General features: G+C 40.5%; 1 protein-coding gene across 4 annotated transcripts in view; it reads right to left on the bottom strand.

Moving 5' to 3' along the window:
- The window catches only part of ABCC4 (ATP binding cassette subfamily C member 4), a 259,297-nt gene that overhangs the window by 175,920 nt on the left and 63,524 nt on the right, over positions 1-19,853 (bottom strand). For 3 of the 4 annotated variants that reach the window (XM_019486948.2, XM_019486949.2, XM_014597004.3), the window contains exons 3-8: positions 18,152-18,272; positions 16,607-16,831; positions 13,847-13,936; positions 10,357-10,520; positions 4,382-4,507; positions 1,159-1,408 (exon numbers count right to left, since the gene is read on the bottom strand). In XM_019486948.2, coding sequence (XP_019342493.1) covers positions 1,159-1,408; positions 4,382-4,507; positions 10,357-10,520; positions 13,847-13,936; positions 16,607-16,831; positions 18,152-18,272 — 976 coding nt within the window. Of the gene's footprint in view, positions 1-1,158; positions 1,409-4,381; positions 4,508-10,356; positions 10,521-13,846; positions 13,937-16,606; positions 16,832-18,151; positions 18,273-19,853 lie in introns of those variants that run through there. The other variant, XM_019486950.1, reaches the window with a different exon arrangement.

Below are 19,853 nucleotides of genomic sequence, written 5' to 3'. Positions count from 1 at the left end.
CCAACATATGGGAGCTTCTACTGTAATCAGCTAACACAGCAATCAAATATATATATATAATTTTCTTCTCTTAGAAAAAAGAACTTGTTACTTTTGGGCATTTGTACATGCCACAAGGATTTATTTACTTTGGTATAATTCTTCCTAAATTGAAGCACTGGGTCTTTAAAAACACCACTTCAATTTACGGTGAAGTAAATCCTCATGGTGTGTACACACGGGTCAGGCCCGACCCTTACCTTCCTCTCTGGCAGAGGGGAGGGGAGGGAGAGTTGCTGACAGGCCAAGTGGTCCGGGGGGGGGGGGGGGGGGGGGGGGGAGGGGAAGCTGGTGCTTCCCTTCGCAGCAGCTGTGGCACCCACCAGGCAGCACCCACCCACAAGCACCCAGCCTGAGCGGTCCCAGAGGGCACCGCAGCTGCAAAGGAAAGCACCGGGCCCGTGCAGCTCAGGCAAGCAGGCTTGGGGGGGGCTGGGGGAGATCAGGCTCACCGCTTTTATTTTTCCCCTTCAGTGGAGCCTGCTGCATAGGCTGCTGCCAGGCTGCCTATACAGGTTACCTGCTCAGCCCCTGAGATGCACAGGGCCTGGTGCTTCCCTCCATGCCAAACTAAACCAGATAAATAAAAGGCAGAGATGTTCTGCATCCCAAAGTCATTTAACACGCGTTACACCGCCGACATGTACAAACAGCCTGCCATTAAAGTGCATTACGCCATCACCACGTGCAAACAGCTGCACCATTAAAGTGGTGCAAAAGGGCATTAAGCCACTTTAAAGGCCAATTTTGTGGCATATGCAAATGGCCTTTGTCTTGTGTTTGCACCCTATGTTGTTGACAAGACTACTACAGAGTAATTTATCCCAGCTACTTTCCATGATTGCCATGGCAATACAAAGTATATGGACTACACAACTCTACTTCTCCACATTCCTTTGCACACAACCAAATTCTCCTTTGTTCCATATCCTCCATGCACCTGTTTTTTTCCAGGTGGTACCGTATATAAAGGTATTCCATTCTGGACACCAGCTACATTACGGAAATCCAGAACTCTACAAACCATATTAAGAAATCATTTTTGTTAGAAATGCTAAAGTATATGATGGAAAGTGAAGTAGTAAATATATCATAATGAATTAAATCCAAACACTGTACCTTGATTCGCCGTATGCTAACCACTGCTTCAGATGCTCTCTCAATAGCCGCAGGGAAGAAGAGAGTTACTGTCAGTCTTACTGCACCATACAGTGACACTGCAACAAACACCCGACTTGCAGAGATAACATTGCCAAGTAGAACGTATGTCATGAAAGTCATAAAAACTGTTATTTTGCTTGCAACAAAGAAAGATGCCAAGTTCAGTCCTCGAAGGTAGGAGCTTTTAAGAACCGTGGAAATTTCCTTCCTAAAAATGCAAAACAAAATTCACCAGATTCAACACCATTGGTATATTACATCATTCATAAGGCTCCTTTCTCAATGACTACTGCTTTCAACAACACAAAACACCTCAGTATCAGTAACAGCATTTTATTATTAAGTACTAGAATTTTTTTTTAAATCCTTTGTGCTAAGATGCAGTTAAAAAATGGACAAGCATTAACTGAAAGAAAATGTTGAGCTTGGGAAATACAACAAGAACAGAGACTTTCAGACAAAGATGAGAATAATAGTCAAATACAAGATTCTTTAGTATGAGCTACAGCAGGGTAGTCCACCTGGCAGCTCACGGAGCCACAAGGGGAGCAAATCAACCACACACTTGTGGCACCAGGGGAAGGGGCTCACATGGCAGCAATGGTGGGGGGTTTATGGTACTCGCATGGTAGGAGAGCTGCAAGCAATAAGAGGCCTGGGCCCATAACTTGTGTAGCATGCAGCCTCTGGCCACTCTGAAGTTGGGAAGCCCTGAGCTATAGAAAAGGAAAGTGCCAAATCAAAGACTATTTTATTCAAAGGTAACATAACAAAATTAAGTATTATCATTTTTCAAGATACAAAGCATCACTATGAACTGTTCTATTTGCCAACAATTTTAATAAATTCTTCACTTGTGCTTAGTTTGTTTTTTTGTGGGTTTTCTTCCAGGAGTAAATACAAATATATTCAGTTACATAGTCTGAATATCCAGAGACACTCTCTTTCACCATTTGCTGTATCAAGTAAAGTTAATCATATAACGCCTATTAAGAAATAAAACAGTTTAAAAATGATGCAGCCTTGAGCTCACCAGTGATCTCACTTATTAAGTGATAAGCTCACCTATGAAGTGCTGGTTCAAAATAACCATGTAGTTGGTTAACTGTCTAATCAGTTGCTAGCTAAATCATAGCACCTTCCATATTCCCTATGTTTATACTAGATTTTCTATCTCTATAGACTTAGACCCCTTTTTCTAGCTTTTCCCTCTAAAAGATGTAGTTTCCCCTACTGGCAGACTGGATCTGTGACCTCTATACCAGTTATTTTGCCAGCCACTATGTCAGCTAACTGGAATTTGGTAGGCAGATTTAGTCCACAAAGACACAAGCCTGTTCAACTAATGTGCCTCCCTGTAATGACTTGAAGGCTTTTGGAACAGATATTTTTTCAAACTTGAAAGCTCTAAAAATTTAGCTTTAATTTCCAATTGTAAGATTAGTTACCCAGTCTGATCCTAGCTACTCTACCCAAGTTCACAATATGGGATATGAATACCAACAATTATTCAGGCAGTATAAACAATTAGTGTATGACAAGTGTGATAGTTACTTTGTTCTGCATTTCCTAATTCCAGCAAGATTCCTTCAATTTATTCATACCTATTACTATTTTTTTCCAGTTTATTTTCTACTAATTAGTGAAATTCTAATCAGATTGCTTTCCTTTGGGACCTCCATTTCAGGGTTAGGAATTCAAGTTGTAGATCATCCCACATAAATCTAATGAATCTCTCACTTAGGAGAAGGATGTTCTTCTACAGGAGTTAAGCAACTTTCCCACTATAGTTGCCAAACTGGCTGTATTGACAGACTTTGAAAGAGTTCAACACCCTCCCACCAATTTATGAGCTCACAACTGCTGACCTATTCTCCAAAGTACACTGTTAACAACATTCATATACAGACTAGTAGAGCTGGGCCTAATCCAATTAGTTTCTAAATTCCTAAATGAAATGGTTTCCCATCCTTCATTAATCCTTAATAATCCTTTTTGAAATCCATGGAAAATGATGGAGTTTTGTGTGTTATTCCTTAAAAAGATAGTATGATACTCAGATTATCTGTATTAAACTGCCTGAAAGCACAAAGTTAAATCAAAAGGTTGGCTTCAAGAGAGAAACCAGCAAAACAATGTCAAGGGTAAAATGCTATCTTAAGAAATGCCAAGGACCCTTGAATCAATGGTGAAGCTCCAGACTGGGAAAAACCCCTTTCTGCCTCCATTCAAGCTAGAACAGCTTACTCTTTTCAAGGCTAAGCTAAGTATCCTCCCTATTGATTTATTCTACTACAGAACTGCAAGCGCTGGAAAGGGGTGGGGATTCAGCAAGTTGGGAGAAGCTGCTGAGAGAGTGTTACTGAGAAACGAAGGGAAAGGGATCCAGAAACTACAGCAAACAGGCAATTTGCTTCTTCCATCCTAGAGATGGAGGTAGCTGGGAGATTGCAATGAAGGATTAAGACAGGCGTTGGCAACATTTTCTGGGTAGCATGACCCAGCTCAGGTCTAAAGGGGGTCAGTGCTAAAACCCAGCCACTCCCAGCACTTCTCCCCATCACCCAGCCATGGCACACAGGAATGAAACTCCCTCCCACCTGATGAAGGCAAAGCAAACCCCTCCACCTCTCTGTCAAACACTACCAAAGCCCCCACTCCACAGGGCAAATCTGGCACTGTGACTGAGAAGTATAGACCCAGAGTAACTGAACCCCGTGGCTACACACTTCAGAAAAATCTGAAAGCCAGGCCTATCACTTAAGGAGTTCATGCAAGAGATACAAAAAGGGATCAAAATATAGCATCTGCAGGTTCTAAATTTATAGCTAAGATAAGAAAAAACCTGCTTCCACACACTTGCAATGAAAAGAATTCTGCAAATTAAGGTATGGTGATCTAGCAGAGATGGCTGAGGGGATGAAATTCTTTAGGAATATAGAGACCCAATGTATAGTCACACTTAGGTGAAACAAGATTCATAAATATCAAAGGAATTGTTTTTTCTGCCCTTAAGAGAAACTTCCCTCTTTATGTACAGATGAAGGAAAAAACTACAAAGCTATACAAGGGTTTTTTTAATGAAATCCTTGCATTTTAAAGCAGCAAAGAAAGTATTTAACACCCAAAAATGCATATAGATCAAATATCCAGGTCTAACTTTCAGTCCAACATTGATTACCTTCTTATAGTGTTCACAAGATCTGCAAATGCTTTTTCCCAGGCATACATCTTTATTATCTTTATACCAGTTATGACTTCATTCATGGTCCTTATCCTGACATCTGTAAAGGCTGCCGTTCTGCTCCTGTAATTGATAGAAAAAAATTACAGATTCTTAATTAAAATGACTTCTGTATTACCTTAGGCTGCTTGTGGGCATTTAAAAACAAAACAAACAAACAACACGGTGTTTTATTTTAAACTCGGTGTACTCCTGTGCAGAGGCCAGTGTATGCTCAGAAGAGGCAGTCCATTAGTTGAACCAGCTTGCCCAACGTCTGTATAGATTGGATGTGTTAGTGGCTGTTGATTGTAACCATGTTGGTCTAAGGACACAGGCAGACAAGGTTTTTTGGGAATATGTGATATCTTTTATTAGACCAACCGAATACCTGGAAAAATTATTCTTTGCAAGCTTCCAGGCATAAACCCCCTTCTTCAGGCATAGGTTGTTTGTGCCCAAAAACTTTCAAAGAACAATTTTTCCAACTATTTAGTTGGTCTAATAAAAGATATCACATTCCCAAAAAACCTTGTCAGCACGTTAGTGGGGCTTTTTCGGCTCTTTTATCCAATAGCTGACTGAATCAGCTATTAGATAAAAGCACCAAAAAGCGCTGCTGAAACACCCATTCTATATAGAATCTATATAGAATAGATTGGCTGCTGAAGCACCCAATCTATATAGAATCTATACAGAGTCAAAGTAACACACCAGTTCTTCTGGTAAAGCGTGTTTTTTGGAGGGAATTTTTATTTGTTTTTTTTAACATCTGAAAGAAGCAATAGTTTACAAATTAAACCAGGTTTCTCCCTATTTACTAAAAAAACAGACTCCTATACTGTAAGGCTGTATTACATATAGCCCAATATTACCTAAGCTGCCAGGGAACTGACTAGCATTTGCACGTTCCAGAATTCTTTGTACAAGACCAATCACATGTATTACTGTGCACCTTCATGTGTGATTTTATGCTCTATTAAAGAAAGACAATATTTCTGCACAGAAAAGAAAATTTCATTTTAGCCACCATATGAACAATGGCCAAGAAAAGTTAAGCTAATAATGAAAATAGGCCTCAAAGCATGACATACAGAAGAATTTTTCCCATGCTTTAATAGACAAGATTTTAAAAATATAATGGACGTTCAAGTAGCAAAACAATTTGGTTTCAACATATCAAGAGACGTCCAGGATCACATGCTGAGGCAACATCTTTCTGTAAATACAGAGAAGAAAAACAGAGACTTTTGAAGGTATCATAGAACAGAATTAAGTTAAATTCCTGCTGCTACAATCTCTTTGTGAAGCTCAACATTCCTTTTAATACTAACATGTTTGTTATAATTAGACCTGTTGAGGAAACTCACATCAAAAATAACATCTGACAAACAAAAGAGAATTTCAAGAGGGATTTTTTTCAGTTTTCAGACACTATCCAAATAAAAAACAGTCTATGCTCAGAGTAGTTGGCATGTCAGCAAGGTAAAAAGGCCAGTTCCTTGAAAAACAATAGTATGATATGATATAAGGACATCCAGCCCATGGCCAAGGTTGCACACCCTAGCCTGTGCCAGAAAAATCCTGCCAATGTCTAATTTAATAAATAAATAAAATGTGGTTTAAGTGTACTAGGAACACACTAAATTCATTCAGGTAGAGGGGTAAAAAGGTGTGCCTACTTAGTTATTACACCCAGCCTTTGTTTTGATATCTCATACATTTTATTACTAAGTAATTTGGTATAATTTCTAAATTCAGCTTTTATTAAAAACAAAACAAAAGCCTGGCAGCACTGGTTGGAGCACTGGCACAGAAGGCACTAAAGGAAATTGCTGGCATGTGTCATTCAGCCCAGATATCCTGTTGCTTTGTCCATAGTAGTGCTGTTGTGGCTATTATAGGCATTGCACTAGTAGCAGAGAAGAGTGAAAGGCTGAGAGAATCCATGGCTTGTAGGAACACAGGAACGCCATTGTGGTGCAGCATGCCAGCGTAGTATAAGATGACACTCCCCCATGCTGTGTAGTGGCAGGGGAGAGGGAAACATGCAGGGCACAATGGCATCAACACAGTGCAGGGGGTGGGGGCGCCCCCAGTAACACAGCCTACATGGCATGTAGTCCTGGGGGCAAAAAACCCATGTACCATTTGGCCAGGGGGCCTATAATAATATCGTTCCATGGGCTGTGGTGGAGTTATCCCAGTTTATAACAGAAGATTGGACCACAAAAAAAATAAAAGATGACAGCTGTAATCATAAAACATGCACAATCTAGGTGGCAATGTTGCTGGCCATGGAAGATGCATGGAGAATTTTTTTAAATCCACCTAAATTATGCAAGATGGAAGACTTCCTATTTGTATTTTGTGCTACTCCTACACATCAAAACATGACAGAGTATTCTGATGATGGCTAGCCCAACAATCCCATATAACAGAATTCATCTTCAACTTTTATTTTACAAACAACTACAAAGTTAAGCTTTCAAAGAACCTTTAATGAGAATGCTACAATTGCATAGTTAAGGAATAAGAAGTCAGGAAGTCAATATTAAGGGTTACTCATACAACCTTGGGGTTTTTCGTTGTATTTATTTATTATACAGTCTTCAGTTTCATAATCAAACTTCTTAAATAACACAGTAGATGCCATACCTTTTGTACAACTTCTTGTTATGTACCACTATCCGCACTACTGTATAATGCCATATACCCAAAGGCTATAGAAGTCATTTATGTGAAAATTACTCTGGTCTTATTCCTACTCAAAATGCTCCAGCTTAACAGTCCAAATCCTGCAAACATCTACACACTTGAAATTAGATACTAAAGACAGCAGAACTTTTAAATAAGTCCAGTCACATACATAGGTATTTGCCACTTTGGGGACATGAGCATAATGCTGAGAAATAGTAGAAAAAAAATATAGCTGGCATGCATAGGCCAACTAAGACTGCTCTGAAAGCCCTAATCCTACAATTAGCTTTGCCCACACAGTTCCATAATGACTTCCATGCTTTCATAGGCACTTCCAAGAGAAGTCTATATTAGCTACTCAGTTGGCTGCTTCATTCTTAGAACTATAAATAAAAAGAGCCACACACATGTGTGCAGGCAAGCATTCTTCCTAGTTAACAGGCTACTTTTAACTTAGCTACATTGCACCCAAGAAAATGGCTCCCGCCAACTGGGGAAAAAAATGGAACAGTATGTGGCCACTGACTAATTATTAAAATACATACCTTAAATAGAAGACAATCTCACTTCACTGTGTGACCCTGGGCAAGTCACTTTATCTCTCTGAGCCTCAGTTTTCCCATCTGTAAAATGGGGATAATAATGCTTAGCACTTTGATATCTATGGATGTGAGCACTATTTAAGTGCTAAGTATTATTGGTATGAATATAGAAAGCCTAAAGCAATTATTTAATATAGTTTTATCAGAGTGTATCTGCATTATGTAACTAAAGTTGTTGGGGAAATTCATACTTTTAGAAATTCTATTTGATCATGTAAAATGAAGACTGTATCATGAAGACTACATATAAGAAACAGTTCTGCGAGTAACTCCAATATTGATTCTTCCAGACTTCTGAAGGTTTAGCCATGTAGTAGCCATGCCAGTTTGGCTATGTCCCCAATATTCTACCTTCAAATCAATTTTAAAAAGGAATGAAAGCTAATACTTCACTACGCAGTTTTATTAATACAAAAGACAAGGCATGAAAACATTCACAGAGAGTACACCCCAAAGATGATCTACAGCAAAAAAGTGTGATCAGAATAAGAGCGTGTTCAAAATAAGAGTGAACAGATGGAAAATAAACATTTCAGTAAGACAAAGTTAGGTATCAAAGATTTTGCACCCATAAAAAGAAAGGTTATACATTCTGAAAGCAGGGTGGTTTTTGTTTTTGGGGGGTTGGGGATTTGTTTGATTGGTTGCGGGGGGGGGGAGGGTTGGCTTTTGGGGGAGGGAGGGTTAGCTAAAATGTTTTAATTCAGGAAGCCAGAAGGCTCCAGTTACTCTTAAGAGGAAAATGCAGCAGGGTGAGCTGGCTCAAGGAAAGCTAGCAGCTAAAGAGCTAGCTACTTGCTAGCTGAGGTGTAGTCAAAAGCCAGCAGTAGTAGACACAAGGGACAGACAAGCCAGGCTACTCAGGGCTAAGAGCTGCAACCAGCAGCTAAGCAGGGTCAGGATGAAAACACCTGTGATGGCTGCTGGGTCACCTGACTAGAAGTGGGCAGGGCTTAGTGTGTATATATGCTCAGGGTCTGAGCCTACACAACTATTCTAGCCCTGGAGGCTGCAATGGAAGCAGCTCCAAAGCAGGAGGGCCCAGGAAAGCTTCTAGCTGGCACTGGTGCCACTTTGCAGGGGAATGTGACAGAGAATAACATGTGACTATTTACATTTAGACCCAGAGTGGGTTAGTTCATGTTATAACCAAAGAGACTTATGCCTTTGTCATAATTTATACTGGTGGTTTGGGACTAGCAGGGGTGGTATGGAGGTCCCAATAGTGTCCTGAGCCCACGTAGGGCTGAGGGGCCCCTGGACATGGTGTGGGCGTGAGCCTTATAGGGTGGCAGCCCAGAGAAGGGCTGCAGCTGAGCACAACTCCAGCCAGATATGGCCAGGGGCCTAGAGAGAGCCAAAGCAGGCTTAGAGCCGAGAGAAGGGCTGAGACAAGGCCAGGGAGCCCAGAATAAATGTAATCAAGGTAAGAGCTGGTGCCTAGAAGTGAGGTCCAGTACAGTGAGCCCAGGCTAGAAGGCCCAGCTAAAGAAAAGGGTGGAGGCTGAGAAGGCCGAGGCTCTGACAAGGGATGCTGGGGGTCTCTGATTTAACTTAAACCAGCAAGGGTTCTGGGATAGACATTGCATAAACTGGCTTGAGCCAAATCAGTTAAGTCTAATACTACATTCAACCAGGTTTACCTCAAACTGATTCCGGCCATTTTCAAACTGGTTTACGTGTACTGAATGTCTGTTCTGTTACAGGTTTAAACCAGTTTCTGATCACTTAAACCGGTTTATGTGTAATGTCTGTCCCAAATGCCAGATCCACATAAAGAAATTTTATCTGGACTGTCAAGCATAACAAAAAAAGATATCAACACAGAGGTAGCAGTTGTTAGATATTCCTTTACTATGAGCCATCTCATGGTGGAATATCTCACAACCACTGTCTCCAGCTCACCTCAGGACCAAGCTGAGATAATTTAGTTCCCTGTTATGAAATGTTGCTAACCCCCATTCTAATTCATCAGAATTGAATCTAAAATTAATGAATCTGGGGAGAAAAGTTGCAAAAGGGGGAGGTATGAAATTGTTTTTAACAGAAAACTAAAACACTTCCTGTTAGAAATTTTACCTGCATTATTGGAGCTGCAACTTTAATTCTTGTTCCCTCATAGCCCTTCTTCATCTTAAAGGCCCTGTATTACACATAGCATTTTTGCTGATAAGAAGTCTCAAACAGCAATCATTATCATTTTTTGCTGGAACTCCTTTCTCATACTCATGTTAAACCTGCAGCAGGAGCAGGAATAAACACAGTGCCTTTTTTGGTTCATTTTGTTTGGGAGGGAGGGGCTGTAATACAAGGGCCAGCAGCACTGCCCTCCCAGTCCCCAAAAGCCCATGCAACAAGATGCTAAGGTCAAGTACTTTAAAATTTAACCCCAAAATAAGGCACCTAAATAAGTAAATGGACTGTTAACATTTTTTTTGTCACACACCCAAGCTAAATATGGGCCTAGTAAGCATACATCAATGGCTACTTTTGGAAAAAAAAGGGCACAAGCCTGAAAAATTGAACTGGGGGCCTAACTCATAACAATGCACAGCTCTTGCATCAGGCCAGCCCACACACATGAATTTTCAAAACTTGTACAGAGGACATATGCCCCAAAAGCTACTTTACCTGAATGAAGAAAACCACCTCCCAATACAGGTTTGCAAAGGAAGAAGAATAATCAGAACAGCCATTCCTGCAAGGCACGATGGCCCTATTTCAATCCAGAGAAGAACGGTTACTGCTATGGCTTGAAGTGGTCCCGCCCATAAAAAGTGTAAGAAAATTGTTACCTGAACAAATGGTTAAGACACAAAAATTGGCTTTAGTATTAATTTGCACATGCACAACACACCCAGCAGCAGAAATTAAATGTCATTTTGTATTTCTAAAATGGAAACATTTATTCATTGTCCTGCTTCAACTCAAGGGAATGTGAAGTTGAGGTGGCAACTTTGTTGCTGGCAGACCTGGAAAGGAAGCCAAGAAGCAGCAGATAATGGCTTCTAGTCAACACAAGAAGAAATGGATACTCACAGTACAGTTACTGGGAGAAAATTAAAAGGTGTATTTTAAAATCAGGATCATCAGCTTGCTATAGCACAGGAAATTGCATCAGGAACCTTAAATCATCTCTTCATTCTGACTTGCAAAACTGCATTACAGGATCTGTTATTTTCTCAGCTCATTTACAAAGCTTACAACTGAGTAGTATTTCTATGTGCAACTCTGCCTTTCTCTAGTCTATCTGGAGACCACAATCCTGCTGACTCACTTTTCAAAATGTCAGGAAACAGCAAACATGTCATGTGAACTTTATATTCCCTTGGGCTGAAGATTCAAAAATGCAAAAATTTACCACAAACAACAAAGGGGAAAAGAAAAAGACTGAGGATGTTAAACTTGTTAAAACAGAAACAATTTTTAAAAATCTGAAAGTTTATTTTTCTCTTTTCGATCCAACTTTTCATTCCTCCTTTCCTTCATAAGTACAAACAATGAAAATGTCAGAAAACTTAAGTAAGTTTATGCAAATAATGTTTTTATTGGGAAAAATCTCAGCTCTTCACAATTCAGTTCTGGAATATAATTAAAGAAAAATAAATTACAATTATTGAGAAGGAAAAATCCTTTCTGACCTGTATCAAAAAATATTTCTTCTGAATGAAAAAAGGAAAAAAAAAACATCAAAAGAAGGAAAAGGGGAACAAGAGAGAAAAAAAGAATATAAGGAGTTACTGGAGGAAGAGTCTCAAAGCAGTTCTGAAGAGTAATCCCTCAGCAGTTTGTCAGTCTATTTTGTTTTCAAGTATCCTTGTAGTTTTCTTTTTCTCTCTCATTCATATTCTAAACAGAGCCAGCAAAAAGTAAGACTACCGTTTTCCAGCACTTCTCTATGAGCCCTTGCCTTCAGCCACTATAAAACTTTGCTAATCAAAGCTCTCTATGCCAATTGACTACCTTAGGTTTTTATTTTTTTTAAATTCATCATGATAATTCATTATCAAAAACAAAGACAGACAAAATCATGTATTATTGCCTATGTGAAATTCTAGTGATCTAGCCACTTCTACGTTTTCCCAAAATTAAGCCAAGTAAGAACATTCTGAAAAATGGCAGTCTTCGCACTCAGCAGAGCTTAGCAGCTTAAAAAAATCTCCCAAGGCTCTGTCTGCATTGAGTGCACTCAACCTCTCTGATTGCCTACATGCCCCAATACAGGACCATGAGGTCCAGAAGGGCATTCCTTGTAACGGCTGCCCTACACCAAGGCAGGACACCAGAAATGAGATCTGGGAACTATTCTCTCATCTTTGCTCAGAATGACTTTTATGCTGTGTGTAAACAGCAGCCATCTGATTCAAATTCAGAAATGAAAGAGGCAAGAGAAAGGAAGAAGGAAAAGGAGAAATTGTAATACGGAGTCTCAGGAGACTGTGACTATGAACCAAAAATCATGGGAAGTAAGAAAAGACAAGAAAGACTGCTTAGAAAAAGGAGACTGGGACTAGAAGTCAGTGAAAAAAATCAGGGAGGAGTGAGAGCAAGTTGGCTCAGGGTCAGGACCGCTGCTACTTTTCTTCCTCAGCACTAACTACCTTGTTCACTTCACAGGATGGACCTGCTCTGAGGATGAATCAGGATTACGTAGCACAGGAAGCTGTCTTCTACAGAACTCATCCCTTTTCTGCTGCAAAACTTGGGAAGTGAGTAACACAGGACCACAGGAAAAAAAAGGAGTTTAGACAGTTGGCACTACCTTGAAGAACTGAACCATGGGGTCTGCCTTGCAGAAATGTTGAGCTCTCATAGCTGCAGTTGAAGGTCAAAGTCCATCTCCCATTGACACATTATATCTACTTTAAGTACTCTGGAAAAAAATTAGCTGCTTTGTATTTAAATTTGGGCACCCCACTGCATGCTAATGAACATCACCTCTGCATCTCAGTTCCACAGCTGTAAATTGGTGACAATACTATCTCACCATTGCAGGATATTGTGAATATTGCTTCACAAACATGAACATATCTCTTACATATTTTAGTGATGAACATCTTAAAAAGGGCATAAATAGCAGTAATAATTCTGTATTTAGAGCAGAGTTTGAATGCTTTGCCATAAACAAACTGAGCCAAACACTGAACAATGAGGATAAAACCAAGTATTGAACAGCTACTCATTCAGTAAATACCACCTTTCTGGTGGCAAGGATTTTTTGTGATATCTTTTATAGGGCCAACTGTACAGTTGAGAGGACTGCAGGAAAGCTTGCCCAACAGCTTTCCCAACTTTATGATTGGTCCAATAAAAGAGATCACAAAAAAGCCTTGTCTCTTGTATGATTCCTGGACTATCACAGGTACAACACCACTCTCTAACCCTATCTTTCCTGAGCACAAAATAAGGCAGGGAGCCTGTGGAAAAATATAGTCTCTCAAATGCACATGAATTTCTAGAATGCCCTAATTGCTGAATGCCCGTGTTGGTGATCATTTGTATGTAACAATATTTAGGTTAAATGCTTCTTTAGCATAATAAAACTGCTTAGGAAGCTATCAATTAGTTCAATAACAGGATGCTGTTTTATCAATTTAGCCTAGCATATAATTGTTTTAAGCAGGAGTGTCAAACACATCTGTGCCCGTAGGCTGCATCCAGACCATGGAGCTCTCCACAGGCTTGACCCAGACTGCAAAGAGCCTCCCAGGCCAGATGCAGGCAGTTGGGAGAGCACTGGCAACACAGGGTTAATGCAGCTGTTGCTTGCAACCTACCCCCAACCCAGCGACTCATGCCCATTCCATCTTTGGCACACAAGGTTTTTCTGGGTAAATCGGGTATCTTTTATTAGACCAAATCAAATAGTTGGAAAAATTCTAAAGTAAAAGTGAAACACCAAGTTGTTTTTACAATATGTACATTAATACATTTGTAAGCAGAGCTGCCATGCCTCCCCCCTCCCCTTGGAAAAAAGAAATCAACTTCTCCCCACCCCTAATTTCATGATGTTTGGTAAACCAGCAAAAGAAATTTGTGGCCACTAACTGTGACCTCATATTCCAAGCCCATTAAAATCTGCACTTTGAATCCATTTAAGATGATCAATAATGATTCTTACTTGGTCAAATTTGTTCACATCATTTGACAGAAGATTTACTATTTGGCCAGTGGTAGTTTTTGCCATAGCTGAGTTACTGAGACGAAGTGCCTAAAAAAGAGAAGGAAAAAAACCCAAAACCTCAGGCTTTCATAAATTGTGTTGTACTGATATAATTTTTTCATGCTTTAGAGGATTCTATCCACAAATCTAGCACTGAAAAAAGAATTATGAACACCCCACCCCCCCCAAGCCCTGGGATAGTCCCCACTCTGCCACCAATCATCTGATTGGGGCCATCAGAGATTTTAATGGCATGCAGTAGAACCCCTGTGCAGTCAATCTAACCATACACTCATTTTAAGGCACAAATGAAAACAGCTAAAAAAAAGTATTACCCATTTTGTGGCTGGTTTTACTTTTTGTAATGCCTTTAGTTGCCTGAACTGTGGTCAGGTTACACTTTAAGAGGTGACAAGATTAACCAGTTAATCATATCTTAAGTGTAACGTCTGCCAGAGGTGTCAGTGAATTAAATATGGCTAGCACATTAATGACAGACATTCAGCACTCACCAAAAATTATCATTTCAAAAGGTACATACATTTACTACAGACATTAATGAACATGACAAAAGTACTGGTAAATTAGCATTCAGCTTCTCTCAAAAGCATATATAAAGGATAAATAGAAGGTCTGATCTATCTGTACACCTTAAATAATGAAGACAACTGATTAGTAAGGTTTATCAATGTTCTGCCATGACCTCAGCCTTCACCCTGAGGAGTAAACATTTATGAGATGAGAGAAGATTAATTTTCCATTTAATCGCATCTCTTGAAATAAGGGTGCACACTATGAACAGTTTGCCTTTCCAAGCTTTCAGCCCTGTAAGCTAATTTCAACAGTGCAACAAACAGTACTTGCTATATAAATATTTCATGAAATTCAAACTGTTATGATAATCAGTATAGTAAATTAATACCTCAGAGATATGTTTATGTACAAGAAAGCAGTGTGCCATGTTAGAGCTGAGTTCCCAGAGGATAATTTCCAAGGTATCATAAGAAGGAGGAGAATAAATATGTGCAAGAAAAACAATCCAACAGTTCAAGATGGCCTTGTACACTATTCCCTAGCATATTCCCTTTCTGTACTGTACCGCTGTCCCCACAAACTCCCCGCACATCCTTATTTGTGTGTATGGTAAATACTCTAACTTTTTTCCTTGAAGTAGGAACAGTACCCATTTTATAATTCTTAAATGAAAAAAAAATAAAAGGTTAAGTTTATGTTCAAGTTGAAATACCTAATCCTTGCCAAATTCCTTTACTAATCAAATGCTGGACAGGCACCACTCCAATAATTTGAGAGGATGAAAATTAAATCGGCTCTCTCCAGAGCCCCTAACTAGATGGACAGATCATTCTCCCCTCTGATACCTCCCCATAGGATTTCTGCTTGGGAAGCAGAAGTGAAAAGAGACCTGAAGACTTGGGTGTGCCCTTAAATCACAGATAAAGGGAGAGAAGGGGAGGCTGCTGCTTCAAGAGCCAGACAGGGTAGGCACAAGCAGCTTCCTCCATCTGCTGCCCTACAGTAATAACATCTGTTCTTTCTGCTCCACTGGTTATTACCTAACAATGCTGGTTTCTTTTTCAGATGTAGGTTGCTTCATGTTGGATCAAGACAAACAAGTGAAGGCAAACAAACACAAGGACAACATTTAAGCAGCAGGCCCATGCCTTAACAATAGGGTAGGCATAGGGTTCTCTTTTCCTTCTCAGATACTAAGCATTTAAATTGGGATCAGTGAAGCATATCAGTACTCCCATCATACAACTGACAAGATTTTCCAGGGACTCTGTACTCTTCTGAAGTGTCTCATCCTCCCACAATCAGGAGGGCAGAGAGTACCCAAGGGGGACATCAGTATGCTAGTGAAAGGTCCACCAGCCATATCCCATATCTCGTAACTCTGGGAGCTGGTCTTTCTAGCCTTTATCTACAAGTGGTCTCAGATACCTCTGCAGTCCTCTTAAAATTAAATTGCTCATTCTTGCACCTTTTAACAAAAGCTATGCCTCCAGTGCTGAAAAGAAGGAAAAACAGCTTATGAACTACTGATCCACAAATTGGTCTAAAAGGAAAAAAATAAATAAATCTCCATAAATCGTCCAGATTTGAGAGGCAGGCATTGATCAGACCAACCCTGTTCTGAAAAGAGCACAGCTACATCAAGGACAGGGGGCAGGCCTATGGCAAAACAGCCCCTAAAGGCCCAGAAAGGCTTTAAATTGAGACAAGGTTGAGAGTGCCCAACACTTCCCCTACTGCCCTTCCCTTCTGGATACTGGAAGGCACACAAGCCCCTTCCCATGAACACCCCCAATATGCAATTTGAGGCATCAGGAACAGCTAGGCTCCAGTATATACAGTCATAAGCTTTATTTCCCCCATTCCAGAGCTTGATGCTCTGTCCCAGTATACCTCTGGATCACAACAGCATGGTCAGACAACAATCAGCAGATTCTCCCCAATCTTTTAGGTTTCTTTCCTACCACAAGCAGTAGCCCCAAGCAGATTCCATGTTCAGCATGGTATGAAGGACACTTAGTTGTATGGTAACCCTAATTTATATTAATATGCATTATATTCTGTCAAATAATAAATAAGGAATAAAGGATAATAACTAATGAATGCAAATATTTATTATGACCAGCTACTAGAATAAAATAGCCAACATATTACATACATTTTAAAACATAAAAGGTTGCTTACCTTCTGATAAATCATATGGCACATAGCTACTCTCAACTTCATGCCAGCCCGTTGCACATGATAAAAGTACAAGTGGTGCATTATAGCTAGAATGAGTGTACACACAGACAAAGCAGCTGTATAGCCATAGGCAAAATTCAAAGCAACAGTGTCAAGGGGATCAAAATTTTCAAAATAATTAATAATTTTTCCCAAAAATATTGGCTGTATTATCTTGAGGGTTTCCTGAAAGAAAGAAAAAAAGGAGGGAAAGAGAGAGAGAGATTTTATATTGTAGTGTTCTGTTCAAGTGTGTATCAAGCCAAAGAATTGAACTACTGGCACTGTAGCTCACCTTGTTAATTTCTTTTACAACATTACAAGATGATGCTGATGATACCAAAATCTGGGGTGAAATGGGAACGTTAGCAGGGAGGGAAAGACTGCAGAAAGACCTGGATAGGTTGCAGGGGTGGGCTAACAAAAACAGGATGCGTTTCAATATTGACAAGTGCAGGGTGCTACACTTGGGCAGTAGTAACCAGCAGCACACTTATAAGATGGGAAACTCCCTTCTTGAGGGCACGGAGGCAGAAAGGGATCTTGGAGTCATCACTGACTCCAAGATGAACATGGGCCGACAACGCGAGGTCATGGTCGGCAGAGCTAACCAGACCTTATCGTGCATCCACAGGTGCATCTCAAGTAGGGCCAAGGAGGTGATCCTCCCCCTCTATGCGACACTGGTCAGGCTGCAGCTGGAGTACTGTGTCCAGTTCTGGGCACCCCACTTCAAGAAGGATGTGGACAACATTGAGAGGGTCCAGAGGAGGGCTACCCACATGATCCAGGGACAGCAGGGCAGACCCTACAATGAGAGGCTATGGGACCTGAACCTGTTCAGCCTTCACAAGAGAAGGCTGAGGGGGGACCTTGTGACCATCTATAAACTCACTAGGGGGGATCAGAAGGGTTTGGGGGAGACCTTGTTTCCCCTAGCGCCCCCCGGGATAACAAGGAATAACGGCCACAAGTTGTTGGAGAGTAGGTTTAGATTAGACATCCGTAAGAACTACTTCACAGTTAGGGCAGCTAGGATCTGGAACCAACTTCCAAGGGAAGTGGTGCTGGCTCCTACCCTGGGGGTCTTTAAGAAGCAGCTTGATGCCTACCTGGCTGGGGTCATTTGAGCCCAGTTTTCTTCCTGCCCAGGCAGGGGGTCGGACTTGAAGATCTACAAGGTCCCTTCCGACCCTACTTCTATGATTCTATAATTCTATGATAAGAAACCAGATGACTGTTTGTTTACTGATGTACTCCAAAAGAGGTACCTTTGATATTAAAAATAAGCCAACACAAACTTTTGAAAAATACTCTAAGCCATCAAATATGGGGTTTTTTTAAATCACATCAGAGGTGCTGTTTTGTAACAGGTAAAGATCAAGTAGGGAAAAAGCAGGTCCCAGAACAAAGTTGCCAGTGTTCACCAAACACCAGTTGGACCAGACTACATTTCACATTGCTATAAGGGAAAAAGTTATATTTTACTGTATTTTCATCCTTTACCTCAATTAACGTGAAGAGCCCAAAGACTAGATAGGATTTCCAATAACACAGAATAATTGCTTTGGTTAAATGTGGTGTTCTTGCTGCTTTTTTTGCTTTTTGGACCTCCTTTTCCCAGTACCTAGAATTCAAAGTAAAATGAAACTGAAGGATAGAAAAGTATGACTTAAAAAAAAAGTAAGAAAAACAGAAGATAATTTGCTAAAGGAGTGAAACAGAGTTAGACATGCTGTAGAATTTCAATGTTCTCTGACCACTGTACACCAGAGTTCTCTCAGGATGGATCTTGGTGACAGATCTGGCCACAGAGCCATGTCACTCAGCTCACAGGGTTCCCCACAGGTCTGGAAATTTGACACTGAGGGAAGAAGTGGCAGCGTTAATTGCCACAACTCCCAGGCCCATGTCAATTAACGCTGCCACCATTCATCCTACTGCCACATTTCCAGACCTGTGGGGAGTCCTATAGGCCAGATAACGTGACCCAACAGATCAAACTGTGTCTGTGGACCAACCCCATGCACCAGATCAGGCCTGGAGACAAACTCCATGCCATTCATCTGGCCAGCACATGAGTGTTGAGAACCACTGCTCTAACTTCACATAGACTGTTTTTAAAATAAACATTATAGGAAAATCAGATTTTTGTTTCTGACTCATGAAAGGCTTGCATTTAATATTATAGAGTTATTTGTTCCTCTGTGTCGAGAGCAAGCCACTTATATCACAAAAACTTGGATTGGCTGCTAACTTAATACATAGATACTACAAAAGGCAGAACTCCTAAGGCATCATTTGTCTGTTCTTGACCCAGTTCAGACTGAGCCAGCTATGTTAGTTAAGGCAAGCTAAGTTATATTCTTTCCTGGTTCTAGCCTGTATCAAGGCAGGGTGGCAGCAGTACATGGGAAGTAAGCACATTCCAGTCTACCACAGTGTTCGCTTACCTGCCTCTGGTCTCTGGTTCTCTTACCTTCATTAGGTGGAAAGGAAGCACAACCATGGTAATGGGGTAGATTGTATCATTCTAGCAACGAAAGCAGCACTCCACAGGCTGCCAAAGGCAGGGACTGGAATTTTCCCTGACCTATCCAGAGTGGTAGATCCTCCTGTGCTGCTGTGCAACAGTTCACAAGCAGGACACTTTCTTTTCACAGTCAAACAAAAGATCAGGGAAAAAGCAGTGGGGGAGGGGGAAGAAGGGTGGTTTGGTCCATTTTCTACAACACACCACAAAGAACAGTTCTTAAAATCATAGGATTTTTAAGGTATTCCACTTGGTTTCTAGGGGCTAAATTTCAGTAAACTCTGAGGACTGAGATTAGGTCAAGGGGTCAAATCCAGATCTAACAATGGATTTGTGTTGTACACAAACACCAAGGAGATAGAAAATATTATTCTAGTGACCACTTTATTATTAAGGAACTCCATTTTTACTCCAGTCTTCACAATCTTTTCTATAGATAAAAGAGTTTACAAATGTGGTCAGCTGAAAGCGTCAGGTTTGAAGCCACAACTGGCTAGGTTTTGTGATGCTTCTGTAAACCATAGTCTATCAGTGAGAAGGCTGTTTACTTCAGTAACAGTGTATAAATGACTGTCTGTGTGTGCTGAACAAGACTGAAAAAAAAAACATATACACATACACAGGCAACTTTTCTAGTTTGTGTTTCACCTAAACACATAGCAAAAGAACAGAAGT

The sequence above is a fragment of the Alligator mississippiensis genome, chromosome 1, assembly GCF_030867095.1.
Source record: "Alligator mississippiensis isolate rAllMis1 chromosome 1, rAllMis1, whole genome shotgun sequence".
Lineage (NCBI taxonomy): Eukaryota > Metazoa > Chordata > Crocodylia > Alligatoridae > Alligator > Alligator mississippiensis.
The sequence above is the reverse complement of the archived record's forward strand: the minus strand, read 5'-3'. Positions and strand labels throughout refer to the sequence as shown.